Here is a 17,347-nt window from a genome sequence, read left to right as displayed (position 1 = left end):
AATTTAAATCATTACAGTTTAAAAATTTTTTGTTCCTTTTTGTTATTGTTGTTTTGTTTTGTTTTGTTTTTTTTTTCAAGACAGTTTTGGGTTTTTTTTGGTTTGATTTTTTTTTCTTTTTTTTTTTTAATGTAGCACTAGCTTTCTTGGAGCTTACTATGTAGACCAGACTGGCATTGAACTCCCGGAGATCCACTGCCTCTGCCTCTCAAGTGCTGGGAGCAAAGGTGTGTGCCACCACCACCTGACGCCTACCTCAGTTTTACTAAAGGTTGGCAGAGGCTAGAGCTTTTGTTAATCTACTTATTATGGAATTGTGGTGATATTTCATTTGTATTTTAATAAATAAAGCTTGTCTGAAGATCAGAGAGTAAAACAGCCGCACTGGTCAGCCTTACAGACCAGGCAGTGGTGACACACACCTTTAATCCCAGTAGCCACACTAGTTTGCCACTGAGATCAGGCATCGCATGCCTTTAATCCCAGTGGTACACACCTTTAATCCAAGCCCTAGAGATTATTATAAAATGGGAGGAGACCACTCTCAGGCTCAGTCCCATTCTGAGATTCCTGAAGGCAAAAATCACCATTTCAGACTGAGATCGAGGTAAGAGTCAGTGGCTGGCTGCTTTGCTTTTCTGGTCTTCAGGTTGAACCCCAGTTTCTGTCTCTGAGTTTTTATTAATCATGCTTCATGGAATAAATGATATTTCTTTCTTTTCATTGACAAATTCAAGAATTTCTCCAAAGTCTTAAGTCTATTAAAGCAATCTGTTTTTTAGATTGGATTTTGACTATTTCTATTGTAATTCTAAAACTCTTCATTGAGGTTTCTCATAGAAATATCATGGCAGCTTAAGTCTCGTGGTCTAACTCTTTTCTCTGCCTCAGGCATTCCCGTGTTTGTTCTCCAGGACTGAATGTCTCTTTAGTGATGTAGTCAGTCATTACTATCTTAAACTTTTCCTTACTTCCCTTTGCTTGTGATCTCTTCTGCATAGTCCAATGTGTCTTTTGTCTGTCTTTGCATTTTGGGTGATTGCAAAGGCTGGTGAAAATATCGGAAGTCATTCCAAGGCACAAAATCCATCAGCCTCCTATTACCTATTCTTTTTGTTCAGGAATGGAGAGTTTTCTTGAGTTTGTTTTCTATTTCTTAGGGACAGCTATGTTGATTGCATGGACTTACTTGTACAAGTTGCAGTCTTACTTTCACTCTTTATTTTTAAAATAGGTATGTCAGTTAACTGGTTGCAGCTTAGCTGAGGCCAGACCAGAATCTTTAAGGTGAAGGTCTCCAAAACCTTACATTTAAAACATAAATAAATATTTAAGAAATAAATAAAAGAGACAGTGAACACTGTTTGCCCTAACTTGATATACAAGATGTAGCCCAGCCCAGCCATGAGCACCTGGGAATCCACCTGCCTGTGTCCGTCCTCCCATCCAGCCTTCATCCTCTGTGCAGGGTCTAGAAGGAAATAAGGCCTAAAGGTCAAGGTACCCAGGCCTGTAAGAATGTTTACACCGCCCCCTCCCCACACTGAGAAATTCTCCTAGCGTTCCGGTTCGTAGAGAATCTAAGTCTGACTTTGTTGAAGAGGTAGATGATTTCTTTACACAGGGTGTTGGTGTCTTTGTGGCTGTGGCCTGGGATTACATCATTCATAGTTATCAGAAGCGTCCGTGTTTGCCACCAAGGGTCCCTGCCGAGGGTGCTTTGTTCCTTCTTGAGACACGGATGAGAGTAGAGTGGGTGGCTTGTTGAGCAGATGGAATTACTTTCAATTGTATGAGTTACATAAAAGAATTCCTGTGGCCGCTAAGAACCTTCCAAGGGTAGGTGCGGTCATGCCACACAGTATTTGCTGCTGTGAACTGCAAATTAGTCGTATTAGAACACAGAGAGAAGGAACAGATACCAGAAGGGAGCAGGGAACTTGTTGTGAGATGGTGATCATAAATTCTTATTGTCTCTCAAGCAGGGCGCTTTGAAAGCAGGGCTAGAGGAGGTGACCCCAAGGGTTAATTAGTGTCACAGTGAGATTTTATGGCATGCCCTACTTCCTTCCATAGATTGTACCCTGTGGCAAAGGCATGACCTCAGGATGCCATGGAAAGTCATCCTGGCTCTTTAGCTTTTCCTATGTGGAGGCAGTGACAGTCCTCCGTTTGGGTGTACATGCCCTCGCTAAGGATGATGTGTTTTCCATGTCATTCCTATAGAGAATGGTGAGAGCTATATGTAATTCGTCAGTTACAATCATTAAGATGGTGTTTATTTTTTCACATTGCCAGGCCATCTTTGAAGTCATATCCTCTGAGCACTCCTACTTACTCAGCCTGGAGATCCTGATTCGGATGTTTAAAGAATCCAAAGAGCTGAGCGAGACGATGACGAAAACAGAGAGGCACCACCTTTTCTCCAACATCACAGACGTCTGCGAGGCCAGCAAAAAGTAAGCGCTCTTCAGCTTGCCTGGGGCCAGTCTGGACAGCACTTATGAGGGACCCTTGTGTCCTCTAACTGAGGAGCTGCTGGGGTTAGGAAGTCTCTCTCCACCAAGCTGGTCTTTACCCCATGAAGTCAGTTTTAGGCCCTGCTTTGAACTGGTGATTTAGATCTTGAGCACCTGTGCTTGCTCCTTGTCTCAGCAGGGAGGTAGCCCAGGCCTCTCTCGTCCTCCTTCTTCCCTGCATCTGCTCCTTTGTTTCTTCTATTTACAGGAGAAGGAGCCCTTTCTGGGCTAGGCTGTGTCACTTGTCTATTTTAGTAAAAAGAGAGAGCGTCTTCAGGCTTTCATCTTCTGTATGAATAGTTGGGTAGCCTGTAACAGTGTTTTTATTGTTTTTAATTATTTCACATTGAGTTATGTCATGAGAAGTTGTTACATTTCTGTAATATAGCTTCATACATTCAAAACTTATATTTAACATTTTACCAGTTTTGCTTTTTTCACTTAAATATTTCTAGGTATAGGCATATGTTATTTGATGGATAAATGTCTCAGTGTTTAATAATGAAAAGTATTTTCTTATATTACTATACTTTGGTTTATGAAAGTTATCCTAAACCAAAGTTTAGTTTTGGTTATCCTATTTTTTATGTGTGTAGAGGTTTGTATATAATAAGTTCATTTATTTTAAAACGCTGATGTCACAAAGGGTTATATGGTAAGAATTCCCTTCATGTACTACTTGCTGGCTGCCTGGGAAGCAGGTAGAGCAAACATATCTTCCTTATGTATCCTTCAAAGTACATTAAGATTTATGCATGGAAATATACTTTTCCTCATTTTTATGGTAACACTCTGTGGGAAACCATTCTTTCCCGTAACCCTTTCATTTAAATTTTAGAAACCGTTACAAGTCTGTAATTAAAAGTTTCTATTTTTTTAAAGATACTTTTTTGCTGCACAGTATTTATTGAAGGCACCAGATTAACGCTTGGGCAACAGTTTCCATGGGGATGGAGCATGAGGCTGATGATCTAGTTGAGATTTTTCAGTTCAGTAAGGACTGCAGATGCTGTTGCTCTCTATACACCGTGCTTTATTTATCGAGTAAAGTATAGTTCTGTAAGGTAAATGCGCGTCTGTTTATTAATGTACCCAGTGGTACACTTTCTCTCTTTGCTAATGTTCAGGTTTTTTCAATTTTAGCCTTAATAGTCTCTGGTCCACCTCTTCCTACATAGCACTTCAAGATCATGGTCTATAATTCTCATTCTAGATCTGGAGTCAACTGTTTGTCCCAGGAGCCTTAGTATCTTTTTATGTTTATGAAGAATTCACAGGTGCTCATTGCTGCATCGTTTTTGGCTTTCAGTAGATAACAAAAAAAAAAAAAAAACAAAAGGTCCAAATTCAAATCTATAGAACTAGATATACTCAAGAAAATTCACCTAGCCCAAGCTCATCAAAATGTATGCATTAAATGTACAATTTTTATATGTCTGTTTAAGCTCCATAAAGCCTGTACAGTTTTATCCAACCAAGAAGCCCAGCTACTGTCATTGTCCCAACCACCATGTTCCCTTGTATGGTAAATTTTAAAAAAAATTACTGAGTTTTATTACATTTATTTGGGGTAGAGGTGCAGTGTGCCATAGTATGTATATCAGAGGACAACCTGCAAGAGTTAGTTTTCTTCCGCCATGTGAGTTCAGGGAATTGAACCTGGGTTGTCAGGGTTAGTGACCAGTACCCTTAACTGTTGAGCCATCTTGCATCCCTCTTCTCAAAAGTTACTGTTTATCTTTGTTTTTACTGTAAGCATGTGTGTATTCATATAGACACCACATGCACATATTTTATCGCTTTCCTTAGATACTACAGACATATTCCATACATTTCTCTCAGCCTTTCTTTTTCACATAATGAGATGGGCTAGAGGTCGTTCCCTAGTCATTTATAAAGAAAGCCATTCTCATTTCTGGCTGCCTGATCCTCCGTTGAGAGGCTGTGTCATGGCTTATGCATGGAGACCTCTATTTACGGACATAGGCTCTGTTTTTCAGTCTCACTATTGCCCTTTGTGTGTATGCTTTGTTGTGTTTAGTTATTTTATCTTTGGAGAAGATTTGAGGAGAAATTGCAATATCAAAGGGTGAATGTGTGCGCCCTTCTGTAGTGTATTGCCAAATTCCCCTCAGAGTATTTGAACCACCTTGCATTGCCAATAAGAACAGACAAGTCTCTGCACCTCCACAGCCTTCCCAGCAGTCAACAAATCTTTAGGTATTTGTCAGTCTGTTAAGCAAGGACTATTATCTCAATACAGTTTTAGCATTTCTTTAGAGCTTTTTTTCTTTTTGAAATTAAAGCGTTGTGGAGCATACTATAGTTCAATAGATGCTAAATTGGTGGTATTTTTCAGCACAGTAAACATACTGTTCTCAGTAATGAACATAGGCTATTGAAGCCTTGGGGTAATAACAAGGGCATTAGTGTGTACTTGCATGTTGCTCAACAGCCAGGATGAGATGTGAGAAATCCATCACGGGGAGGGGGCTTTGTCATTGTGAAAAGGCCTTAGATTGAGTGCACTTGCACAAACCTAGATGGAGTAACCTACTACATGCCTAGGTGATATTGTAATGTAGGTGATACTGGCGATTTCTCCTAGAGCCATGAACAAAACAGACTTAAGTAAGCATAAGAGGAAATAAGACACAGGAAATACATGATACAAGGTGCTGCTACCAGTGTAGCATATGGCTTTATAAGCTTCTGCTCTTTAAGTAAAAGAAGCATAATTTAGTGATAAACGTACAGCAAGGAAATCCGTGAATTGCTGACACAGTTCTGTCGCTGTCAAAAGTTCTTCCTGCTTTGCTTGTGTAGAGATGGCAGCACCTTAGGATTGTTTGTACCCCAGACGTGAGTAAACATTGTTCTGCAACCACATGGCCGCTATAAAGTGGTTAGACACCAGAGATGGTTTAGTTTTGTTATATTTTTGTGAGACTACCATCTTATGTGTGGTCTGTTGTTGACCAAAAAGTTCTATGCTGCGCCATAGTGCGGTTTTGTGGGTAATAGGTAACACAAGCAATCAAAAAAAAAAAGAATGTGGAAGTCAAAATTTCCTGAAAGATTGCTGAATCAGTAATGTGAGTTTTAGTGACTTATTGGTCTATATTAGAAATAATTATTCAATCAATTAAAAAACTTTAGAGCTATGTTTTAAAATATTACTTTTGTAATAATATATTCAGAATATAAAGATTCGATTTTAAATTGTTAGATTTTAATTGTTTGAAAGGTAAAATTTATCAAAACAAAAAACATATGCTGGGTTGATAGCACAGTTGAGACCTGGCATGCATGAGACCCTGGGCCCATTCCCAGTAGCACATAAATTGGGTAGGATGGCCCAGTCCTGCAATCCTAACTTTCAAGAGGTAGGAGCAAGAGTTATGTCTATTATCGAGTGCATATTTAACTTGAGGCTACCTTGAGCTATGTGAGACCTATCTCAAAATAAAAAATAAAAAACATAAAGAAAAATTACCTTGGCCTGATAGAATTATTCTTTTAGTTTTTGTAGTTTACCTTACTTAATTCATACCACATTTATATAGTCAGACAAAGAAGCTCGTAAAAGGAGAAATTAAGCAAGTGGCATGAAATGCTTACCAAAAATGCAATCTAGACATTGAACAAGTTGATGACCGACAAGTCTGTGTCTAGGTAACCCTGAAATATGTTAGCTTGTTGAATTATGGATTAAAACCCAATTTTAATTTTAGCCATTTTCACAGTTTAAATATTTCATGAATTTGTTAAAAGGACTTCAATATCTGTAATAACACAGAGTAAATAGCTATTCTGAGCATTGATACCTAAATTTTAAAATAAAACTCTGAGGTCTGGAGAGATGGCTCAGCGGATGAGGGCACTTGTTACCCCTGCAGACGACCCAGATTCAATTCCCAGCATCCATATGGTGGTTTACAACCTCCCATCATTTCAGAGCCAGTGGATCTACTGCCCCCTACCGACTTCCCTGTAAACATGCAGGCAAAAGACTCATACATACAAAACAGATAAATTTAAAATAAAACATTGAACCAAAGAACTAACTGTAGAACTTCTCAGTTTTCTGAGAATAAAAGCAGAAGTACCCTTATTGATCGTACCTCTTCTTTGTTTCCCTGGCAATGCGGTACTGTGATTTGGATAGCTGCCCATGTTGTGTGACCTGTTATTATATTTCAACTGAGCCCCTTCTGCTTGATAACTCTGCATTTATATTACAACAATTCCAGTGACGAGCATTTATTTGATTAAATTTGGAATGCCATTTCATAGATAGCCTTTTCAAAATGGAATGTGCTTAAAAGACTTGCAGGTCATCCACTTGAGGAACATCAGGAGTGACTCTTAAGATCTTAAACATGGCACTCGTGAAAGAGTCTCAGATAAATGTTCCTTACGGACGTCGGACAGTGCCAATGGAGCAGAGTATTGCGGCTGCAGCAAAACCAGGCTTGTCGGCATGACTGTTCTTTTATAGAATTAAAGAGGTAGCCGTCGGTGATCGCATATTTAGTGTAGATTGAGATTAGAACATTGTTGACATCCAGGTTGACATCTGGTACCCTTGGCGGCACCTTAGGCTCCTCTGTTTGCTGCTTATGCACCAGAGGGCCCTTCCATGTGAGGTAGCATTATTTGCACATGGATGGGCGCAAGGATAAAGACCCTGCTGATTTTAAGTGTATGAATAGGCACCCGTCAGCAGTGTCGCTTCTAGATTCTCTTCTATGTGACAAATCTCTCATTTCAGTCACCCTTACAGAGCCTCCTATACAGAACGCCCTTATAGAGCCTCCGCTATGCTAAGGGCTACACCACATTTTAGCCAGTGTCTGTTTTGTGGATGCTGGTATTGAGGAGCTAGTGGTGGCTGGTAGAACAACCCTAGCATGTGTGCGGAGGGACCGGGAAGCCTAACACATCTCTGGAAACAAGAATGTTTGGGTCACACTAGAGGCCATGGGCCATGGTGAGGTCAAAGGAGAGGAAGAGAGTTGATGGACGGCAAGGCTCACAGGGCTGGGTTTCTACTGTTTGCTGAGAGATTTCACACTTAGCGATTGTATAGGCTGCTAAGTGTTGGTGTTGGAAAGAACAGTGTCGACTCTATTGTAGAAGGAAACAACTGGTGGTGAGAGGTTTGAGGTGGCTTTAGTAGCATAGTCAACTATGGTGCTAACATAGTAAACACAGACAAGGAAGAAGAATTCAAAGGATGTTTAGAATATGAATCCTCAAGGACTTGGAAGAATGAGGAAAGTTTCATTGGCTTTCTAGTTTTCTGCCTGGCTGACTATGGATGCAGTTCTATGTATGCGGTTGACACTTAGTGAAGGAGATAAAGACTTCTGTGTGGGACATATTAAACGTGGGAATGTGGCACATACAAAGAAGGTGTCTTAATTGAAAGAAGAAAACTGGTCTGGGCCTGGTGAGCCAAGCCTTAGTCCCAGGAATCAGGATGCAGAGGCAGGAAGATCTCTGTGAGTTTGTTTTGAGGCCAGCCTGGTCTACATAGTGAGTGAGTTCCAAGACAGCCAGAATTATATAGTGAGATTTTGTCCCAAAGAAACCAAAAAAGAAAAAAAAAAGAAAAAGGTGGAAGGAATGGAAGGAGGGAAGAAGGAAGGGGAGGGAGGGAGGGAGGGAGGGAGGGAGGGAGGGAGGGAGGGAGGGAGGAAGGAAGAAAAGAAAGAAAGGAGAGAAACAACTTTAAAGTCTTGAATGGTAGTGTAGAATTGAGTCACAAAGGTGGGTCCTGTCACTATGGCTTAAATAACTTATCAATTTTATAACAGTGTTTTTAAAGTGGTGATGATGAAACCAGATACCTCCAAGGAAATGTATTTTGGGGGCTAATCCTGTGACTTGACATTAGTAGATGGGATTTGGGTACAATTGATAAAAGTCCTTGACAAATTTATAGCTGGGAACAAAGAAGATGAGTATCACCATTTGACCCAGAAACATTTGAGAAGCTGTGGCTACCATAAGTGGCTGGGTAGTATAAGACCTACACAGTGGGTTCTGACCTTTGATCCTCTGGTCCTAGAAAATTTGTCTCCTGATAGATAGCATCTCTCTTGGTGCTTTGGCCTGGCAACTGTCTGCTGTCTAACTCAGGGTTAGAAGTCTCTGTGGAGGGAAAGCTAGCCTCCTGCTGACTCTGTATGTGTTTTCTCCTGGAAAGGAATGCCATTCATAGAATGACTAGAGAAAAGTCTGGAAAGTTGTGGTACCGGGATGGTTCTGGGCCAGACTGTGAACGACCTTTGACTCCCAGTCTTACTTACAACTTAACTGGGAGAACATCTTGACTGAGTTTCAAGTTCATGCGATAACCTGACTCATAGTCTTTTTCTCCTTTAAGGCTCAATGATCTTTTAAAAGCCTGATTATGAAAATAGAAACATTTGCTATATTCTTCCATTTAAAAACAGATAAGTTTGTTTCATAAATAGGTACCACACCTGGCATGTGCTTTGCTTGTTTAAGTGGTTCCCTTTAATTCTTGCTTGGGTGTCCATTTACAATAATGTGCATATACTATTGCTGTGTTAATAGTCAGTGTTATTGCTTTATGTCAGTTTGCAGTAGAATATATCTGATTCTAATTATTTATGAACTTGAAATATTTCCCTATTAAAGACTGGATACTGTCATCAAAGGAAATTCATTCATTTGCTGCAAAGTATTAGTCACCCAGTTGTGGCCAGAAGCTAAGGTCTAAACAAGAGCCAATTGTGTTAGGAAGTTTTCTGCAAAATGAAAATTAGATGATTCTTGGTTCTATGTAATGTATTTTTACCTCCAATTCTGTGCTTTCTTTTTCAATATCCTGTCAGACTGGCCATGCTGTGTGCTATTATCTGCACCCTGTAAAATAGGTAGTGCCAGAGTTTTGCAAGTGGAAAAAGCTACTTCTTTTTTTCCCACTTAAAAAAAAAATGGAAATAAACGATTTCGTTGGAAAGCCATATGAAGCAGAAAATATTCCTGTCTTCTGCAGAGTACAGTCAGACTGTCCTTCAATGTGCTTTTGTATTCTGGGGAGGTGATTTTGTTCCTGGCGTATGATGAGCAGCAAATCCCAGCTCTTCCAGCTCCCGCTTTGTTTAAGGAATACGCTATGGCAGCAGTAGACACACTAAACAACCCTTACCTTATTTGCTTATCCATTTAAATCAAGTTAATTAAAATTAAGATATCAAGGAGCATTAAATATTATTGTAACTACACATGTCTTATGAAATTGCTTAATAGTACCAAAGATGGCATTTTGTTCAAATACTGGCACAGTCTATGTGTATTCTGAAATATGTTTTCTATTTGGTATTAAAATTCTAAGCTTTGGTGAATTAACCAAATGGCAGTAAACCTCCCGAAGTCTTTAATGGCATTAGTATTAGTGTTTCCCCTTTTATCTGATTCATATAGCCAGCTTCTAAAAGAAAAGCATATGAAATGTAACTGGGCCAGAGAATACAGAACTCCTTAGATAGAGAGCCCTGGTTCAGCTTTTGCCCTGAAGTGATGGCTCTTCTGGAGTTTCTTGCTAGCAAATGTTCTTTCTTTACTCAACATGTAATATAATTTGCCATAGAATATTTGGAAAAGAAACCCATTATTCTTCCTGCCTTTATTAAACAGATAAAAGTGTGTGGGTTTTTTTTTTTCTTTTATTTTCTGAAGCCAATTTCTTCAGCGAACACTTCACAGCCAAACATAGAAGCCATTCTCTGTGACCTTTGTGGGCCTTTTCTCCACCTGGAGGTGGATGCCCCAGGAGTTCATCAGAAATTCTCTGCAAATCTCTCACACAAACGTGTGGGAGGTGACATGAGAAGAAATAGGCAGTCATCTCAAGCAGAAAAAATAAGGGCTATTGATGTTTCCATGGATGTAGTTCTTCAAGCTAAGAAGGCAGAAATGGGTGGATGAGCTGAGGGTTGGTAAAGATGAGCAGCAAATGCTGCTGGGGAGATGTGGGGAGCTGGAAACAGACACTCATTTTGAAATCCGGTGGGGACAATGTGGGCCATCAAATAGCAAACTCATTGGGATGGGTGCCGGCTGTGGTGTTTGGGCCTAGAAAACCCAAGCTGGATTCTCAGTAACTATTTCAGGCGACTTAAAAAGTTTCAGTTGAAATTGACAGTAATGGAAGCCAAAATAAAAATAGCCAGGATCATACTCTGCTTACATTTAATATGCTTTGCTCTGAAAAGGACAGAAATAGGTGAAGTTGAGGTGAAGTTGACTCAACCCTGTGGAAGACTAAGAAGCTGTCAGACTTTGGACCCATCTTTGATTCTGCATATCAGCGAGATGTCTAGATGTTGCTCCTCTGGACCTCAATGACAGGGAAAAAAAATAGGTGAACCCTTGGATGGATGATGCAGGCTCAGGTGTGGACTTAGGATCTTGCAACAGTGGACACTTGGAACAGTTTACTTCCACTCTTCCTCCAGGGCACCCCTAGCCAGGCACCTGTGGACCCTCTACCCTTCCCTTTTGAACCATTCTACAAACTTCATCAATAGCGTTTATGCTCTAATGTGATATTACTATTATCAGCATTTGCAGGAAACAACACATTGAAAATTATGGTTTCTACATGTAACCCTCAAACTTCAAAGATACATTCATTTTAGGAAAATATTAGGCAAAGGGTTACTGATTCCAAATCTTAGGGTTTTTTCCTTCTCTTTCTTAAAAAAAAAAAAAACCTGTACCCTTAACCTTCTGTGAAATGTTTTGATAATAAAAATTACATGCAAAGTCTTTAGGACGACACCTTGTAAGCAATCATGTAACATTTTTTTCAGATTTTCTAAATACTTCCAGGCATTTAGTAGGGTGGGAGCATTTATTTATATATGTGTAGGCATGGATGCCACAGCCTGTATATGAAGACAGAAGTCAGTTTGTGGGAGTCTGTTCTCTACTTCTCTGGGTTCAAGGGATAGAGTTCAGGTCATCTGTCTTGGAGGCAAGCATCCTTACCCATGGAGGTTTATGAAATGTGTCTGGATTTTGCTTTTCCAGATTTTTTTTTTTTTTAAAAAAACATTTTCTATTTAATTGTCTCTACCAACCTTAGTCAAGAACAAGAAGAGGCTTAAACTAGAATCATCTAGAAGAGAGAACCTCAGCTGAGGAACTGCCTCCATCAGATTGGCCTGTGTGCATATCTGTGGGACATTTTCTTGGATTCATAATCTATATGGGACGGTCCATCTCGCTGTGGTCTAGGGCCACCCTGGGTCAGGGTTGTATAAGAAAGCTGTCTGAATCAGCCAGGAAACAGCTTTCCCTCATGGCCTCTGCTTCAGCTCCTGTCCAGAGATTCCTGCCCTGAAATTTCCCTCCGGGATGGATTGTGATGTGGATGTGTAAGCCAATAAACCCTTGGGAAAATTCCTTTCCCAAGCTGGCCCCGTCAGTGCTTCATCACAGCAGCAGGGCTGTGGACCCGTGACAGTGGTGATGGCCACAGCACATTATCAATCCCTTTTAACCGTCTGCTTTATTTTGATATTGACCGAAGTCAGAGCCAAAGCAAACGGAGGCTACTGTCGTCGTACAAAATATGTTACCTAGGACTTAGTTGTCAACTAAAACCTGGTGTTTTCTGTGTAAATGGTAAGGTCTTCGCACCAGTGTTTGGCAAAGGCCCTGGCAGGCTATGACTGCCAGCCAGGTTATTCCGATTACCTTCCGGGGACTATACACCCCCCCCCCTTCACCTTTATGCATTGACTGCACAGGCCCATGAGTTCTGAGTTGTCACAGAGAGATTTAAGTTCAGATAAAGATCCCAGTTGTAGCCCACTACACTGTTAGCACTGTGAAACTTCACTGCTTCACTGTGACCAACCTTAAACCAGAGTGGAAATCTTTGGAAAAAGAAACAAAGGCCGGGGTTTAGCTGCTGTAGTTCATCTGCCTTCCATTTGCAACTGTGGATTTTGAACCAGTTCATGAATTTTTTTTTCCTTTGACTCTGCCAGTCGTGAGTAAAACAAGCAAGACCACCCAGTTTTTTTTTTTTTTTTTTTTTTTTTTTGGCAATGGAAAAGATCTTAATGTAAACTTGAAGATCTAGCCAAGTTAAATCTAGCACTTGGTTTAAGCACAGGAGGGATGGTTGATAAATGAAGTTGCAAAGGCAGGCAGTTGTGAGCGTTCTGGTTGTTTGCTTCTAACTGTTGTGTCCTCATTATAAGCATCGTAGTGTGAATTTTCCATGTTCTAACAACACTGGCCGTTTCATCTTGATCCTTTTAGGATACTGTCAAGTACCATCATTTTTCATGTCCAAGTAAAGATATCGAGCCAAAACTATGCGACTCTACTCTATTGCTTAAGTTTGGTTAAAATAAGGGAGGCTTTTGATTTTTCAGATGTGTTTACCCTGGGCAACCTATCAAAAACACACACGTGTTGCCAGTAAGGGTTTGTCTAGCCCGGTGGTGGTATACCACTAATCCCACTCTTGGGAGGCAGAGGCAGGCGGGTCTGTGAGATCAAGGCCAGCCTGGTCTGCAGAGTGAGTTCTAGGACAGCCAGGGTTACCCGAGAAACCTGTTTTGGAAAACCAAAGAGATTTTAGTCTGAAGAACTAAATTTCAATTTAGGGTTCTAGGAAACACACGCACACACACGGAAAATGACTATGATTTGCATCTTTTTGGTATGCGTCCTCCAATGGAGAATTGTAAATGCTTTTTCTTCTATCTGAATGGCTTTGACCTCTTCTAGTATGTAGGCCTTACAAGCCAAGGCATCGTGTGCTCTGGGACATGCTCTTTTCATTGCCCTGTTAACATGCCCTCATTGCTGCTGTAAGCAAGGGTGGTTGTCCAGTGTCTTTATCATAAGCCGTCTCTGACTGTGCCTCCTGCCGTCCCATTGCATGGCTGCCGTGTAACCTAAAATAAGCAAATAGACTGTACAAGGGTCGGACAGATGAAAAAGACAGCTCCAACAAAAGCGTGTGTTAAATTCCTTCAACCACTTCGACAGTGAGTTGAGGAAGACAAGGAAACTGTATGTTTGGAAAGTGGAGACTTAACTCAGATTTATGATTTTTCTGATATTTGGTATGAGAAATATATTTCCAAAATAAACATTTGTAGAAACGTTTGAAAGTGAGTGGGTTATTTAGCTCTTAAGTGGTAATGTAAATATTGAGCAATCCGTGGTCTGGTTTTATTGTACTTTTTTTTAAGGCCTCAACTTTGTGTAAAAAGCTGTGAAAATATGGTTTCCCTTAACAAGTTAAAAATTCATTTTCTGTATTTTAGGAAGAGAGATGAATAATATCTTAATTATCAACCCAGCATATCATTACCATTCTCTACAATTTTCCAGAATCTGGATTAAATCATTGCATGTCTAGAAGAATATTCTGAGCGGCTCATATATGTAGCGCATGGCGTTAGGTATGGTTCTCAACGGAGCCTTTATCTTCACAGTGTTTTCTTTGGATTTCTAAAGGGTTTCGGGAAATGACTCGGGCTTCCAAAAAGACTTTGTGGAAAGGTTCCATGGAAATGTCAAGATTGGCTGAGATTGACCCTGTCACTTGTGGGGACTCAGACAAAGGTCTCCTTGTAGCTAGCAAGCGGCCTTTGTATTGGGAGTTCATTGGAATGTCTTCTCGCAGAGGAGACCCATCTGGAGAACCAGCCCAGGGCACAATAGCAGTGTTTGTACTTGACTGTGGAAGCGGCCCTGCTTCTCATTCTTTGCGTCTCATGCGCCATTTGATGCACATTTACTTATACAGACACAGGTCTGTGCTTGTGTGAGTACGTGGAGCCCTTGAAGAATATGTGCAAGTCGCCTTCCAGATTGTCCTCAACTATTCATCTCCCAAGTTGAATTTTACCTGACTCCATTTTATTGAAAAAAAAAAAAGAAAGAAACAAAACAAAATCAGAGGTTATTATGGCACTAAACTACTTTCTTAGATGTCTCTAACATTAAGTTAAAGGTCTTTTAGGAGGAATGCGTTTTTTTTTTTTTTTAAAGCTCTCTGTCACAGGTTTAAATGTATGTCTTTAACTCTGAAGCAACTGATACTTTGGGGAAGGTTTTAAGAAGTTCTCATTCTGCAGGGCAATGATCGCACGTGCCTTTAGTCCCAGCACTTGGGAGGCAGCGGCAGGTGGATCTTTGTGAGTTCAAGGCCAGCCTGGTCTATGTAGTGAGTTCCAGGACAGGCTCCAAAGCTACAGAGAAACCCTGTCTCAAACAAAACAAAACAACACAAAACAAAACGCCAAAGACGTTCCCTTTCTGAAGGAGTTGGTGTGCCCCGACTGTGTTATTGCCACCCCAGATTTGAACCTTGCCCCTTTATCTCTTTACCTTTTTCTACTTCTCTGGCCAGTATCTAGCTTATGTCTGTAGAACTCCGTCTGTGATCAGAATGGAGTTAGCTTGCAGCGTCATGACCCTCTTACTGTTGTTTTTGGACCAGGTGATTTCTATTTGTCATGAATTATCCTCCAAAAAATGCTATTATTTAGATTCAAAACTCTTACCGGGCGGTGGTGGCACACACCTTTGATCCCAGTATTTGGGAGGCAGAGGCAGGTGAATTTCTGTGGGTTCGAGGCCAGCCTAGACTACAGAGTGAGTTCTAGGACAGCATAAGGCTACAGAAAGAAACCCTGTCTCGAAAAACCAAAAAAGCAAGAAATAAAAGATTCAAAACTCTCTCTCCTTACAATCTGTTGAGTGAGATATCACCCTCTCCCGTATTCTGTAGGGATATATAGTGGAGAAACGTGTGCCTTTGCCTGCTTTATTTCGGCTTTCAAGGCATTAACTAGTTCCTAGCTTTGAAGACCAGCTTTTGTTGATCTTGTTTCTTTTCCCGATAATGGAGCAAGGAGTGTCAGTCTCATCCTTGAGTGGGTCACTCCCCTCTTCCTGTCAGCTGCTGAGTGAGCCCTCCCTCAGAGAGAGCTGATGTTTATCAGAATAACCTCAGGACCCAAAACCGTGGCTTTTAGGTCTTTGCTGAAGCCGTGTTATCACTAACTCCCAGTGGAGAATTCCGAATTCCTGCCAGTGCCTGCCTTCCCTTGGCTGTAGATTTTTCTAGTGCTATGTGTTCTCACAGAGACAGCACATGCAAACTTTACCTAAGGCTCATGCGTGTCTCATATTAGGGTCTGAAAGTGGTGAGAGCCTTGGAGATGTCTAGAACAGTATAGCTATACATGTCACTATAATGCTTTTAAAACTTGACACAGATGAGTTTGTGACAGCAAATGTTCTAACCCAGTGATCCTCAGCCTTCCTAATGTGTGATCCTTCTCATGTCGTCACATAAAATTATTTCGTTGCTACTTCAGAACTGTGATTTTGCTACTGCTTTGAATTGTAATGTCAATATCTGATATGCAACATATCTGATATGTGTCCCCTGTGAAAGCATCGTTCGACCCCCCAAAGGAGTTGTAACCTCCAGGTTGAGAACCACTGTCCTAATTAAGAGATAGTTCTGCAAATTATTTTCTGAGCATGAACATCAAAGTTCTAAAAAGCAGGTAGAAAGAGGGCTTTGCCCCTGCTTCGAGGGAAATACAGTACATTATTTTGATAATTTTAGTTACCGGGTTTCTTTGAAAAGGCCTGGCATTGACATGTAGGCAAAGTATGAATTCAGGAAAACAGGCACCATCCAGAACTGCTTTCGACCCAGGTGTGGTGCCCGCATCTCCCTCCTTAGCCGCGTGCTCAGTGTTTGCCCGTCTGGAGGAAGTTACTCTGTTTTACCACTCCAGGGTCCGTGGTTTAGAGACTCTGCCTTCGATCACTCAGAATGGTAATTGTATACATGGAAAATTCAAATTCTATCGAGGATTAGGCAGTGAAAAATAAATCCCTAATAAAGCAGCTTTGGTTGTCGCTTCCAGAGATTTGCAGGCAGAGTTTAGGCACGAGGCTGGTGACTTTTCTTTTGGGCTGTCTCATAGCCGGAGTTTGAAATGAAAGTCGCAGTGAGTATCCTTTCCTCCCTTCTTCTGCTCTCCAAATATGCTGGCACTTTCTTTGTTCTCTTCTCTTTAGGAAATTAAAAAGTTATTTATTATTTGTGTGTGTGTGTGTGTGTGTGTGTGTGTGTGTGTGTGAGAGAGAGAGAGAGAGAGAGAGAGAGAGAGAGAGAGAGAGAGAGAGATGGATAATGCCTCGGTACATACCTGAATGTCAGAGGACGAACAACAGTTCTCTCTCCAGCTTTACGTGACTTCAGAGGGACTGGGCTTAAGTCATCAGGCCTGCATGGTTGGTGGCACGTTGCCTTCACCCACTGAGCCCTCTCACTGGCCCCACTTTAGGAACTTGTAATGAGCACCTATACATTGATAATAGTCATTTCTGTAAGTATAGGACTTTTTAAAGCATCATTTCTTTTTCTTTTGTAAAATAGGCTACAAGTTTTTTTGTTTTTGTTTTTTTCCTTAAGAATTACATGTTGAGCACCTACTATGGGCCCAGGTCCTGGAAATAGAAGAGTAAACTTAGTAGACAAAATGCCCATTCTTGTGACCTGGTGAGATAAGCATATCTCAAACTGGGAGCTACGCCTGGCGCAGGAAACCATGCAGTGGCCCTCCTTACCTCTTAATTACCCTTCCTGCCTTTGGTCCTCATCAGATTGACCTCAAAAAATACCGGCCTTCACCTCTCTAAGAATACCATTCTCATCACAGGTTGGTTGTTTATATTTTAAAATACCTTCATTAAAATTGAACAACTGACATGTGGAACATAGCTTACTT

The 17,347-nt window shown here is 40.8% G+C and overlaps 1 protein-coding gene across 2 annotated transcripts in view; it reads left to right on the top strand.

Moving 5' to 3' along the window:
• Positions 1-17,347, top strand: part of Arhgef26 (Rho guanine nucleotide exchange factor 26) — a 111,250-nt gene that overhangs the window by 26,020 nt on the left and 67,883 nt on the right. For both annotated transcript variants that reach the window (XM_087899475.1, XM_087899476.1), the window contains exon 5: positions 2,299-2,459. In XM_087899475.1, the coding sequence (XP_087755601.1) occupies positions 2,299-2,459 (161 nt within the window). The remainder of the gene's footprint in view (positions 1-2,298; positions 2,460-17,347) is intronic.

Source organism: Myodes glareolus, chromosome 20 (assembly GCF_982192425.1).
Source record: "Myodes glareolus chromosome 20, mMyoGla1.1, whole genome shotgun sequence".
NCBI classification, from domain to species: Eukaryota; Metazoa; Chordata; class Mammalia; order Rodentia; family Cricetidae; genus Myodes; species Myodes glareolus.
The sequence above is the reverse complement of the archived record's forward strand: the minus strand, read 5'-3'. Positions and strand labels throughout refer to the sequence as shown.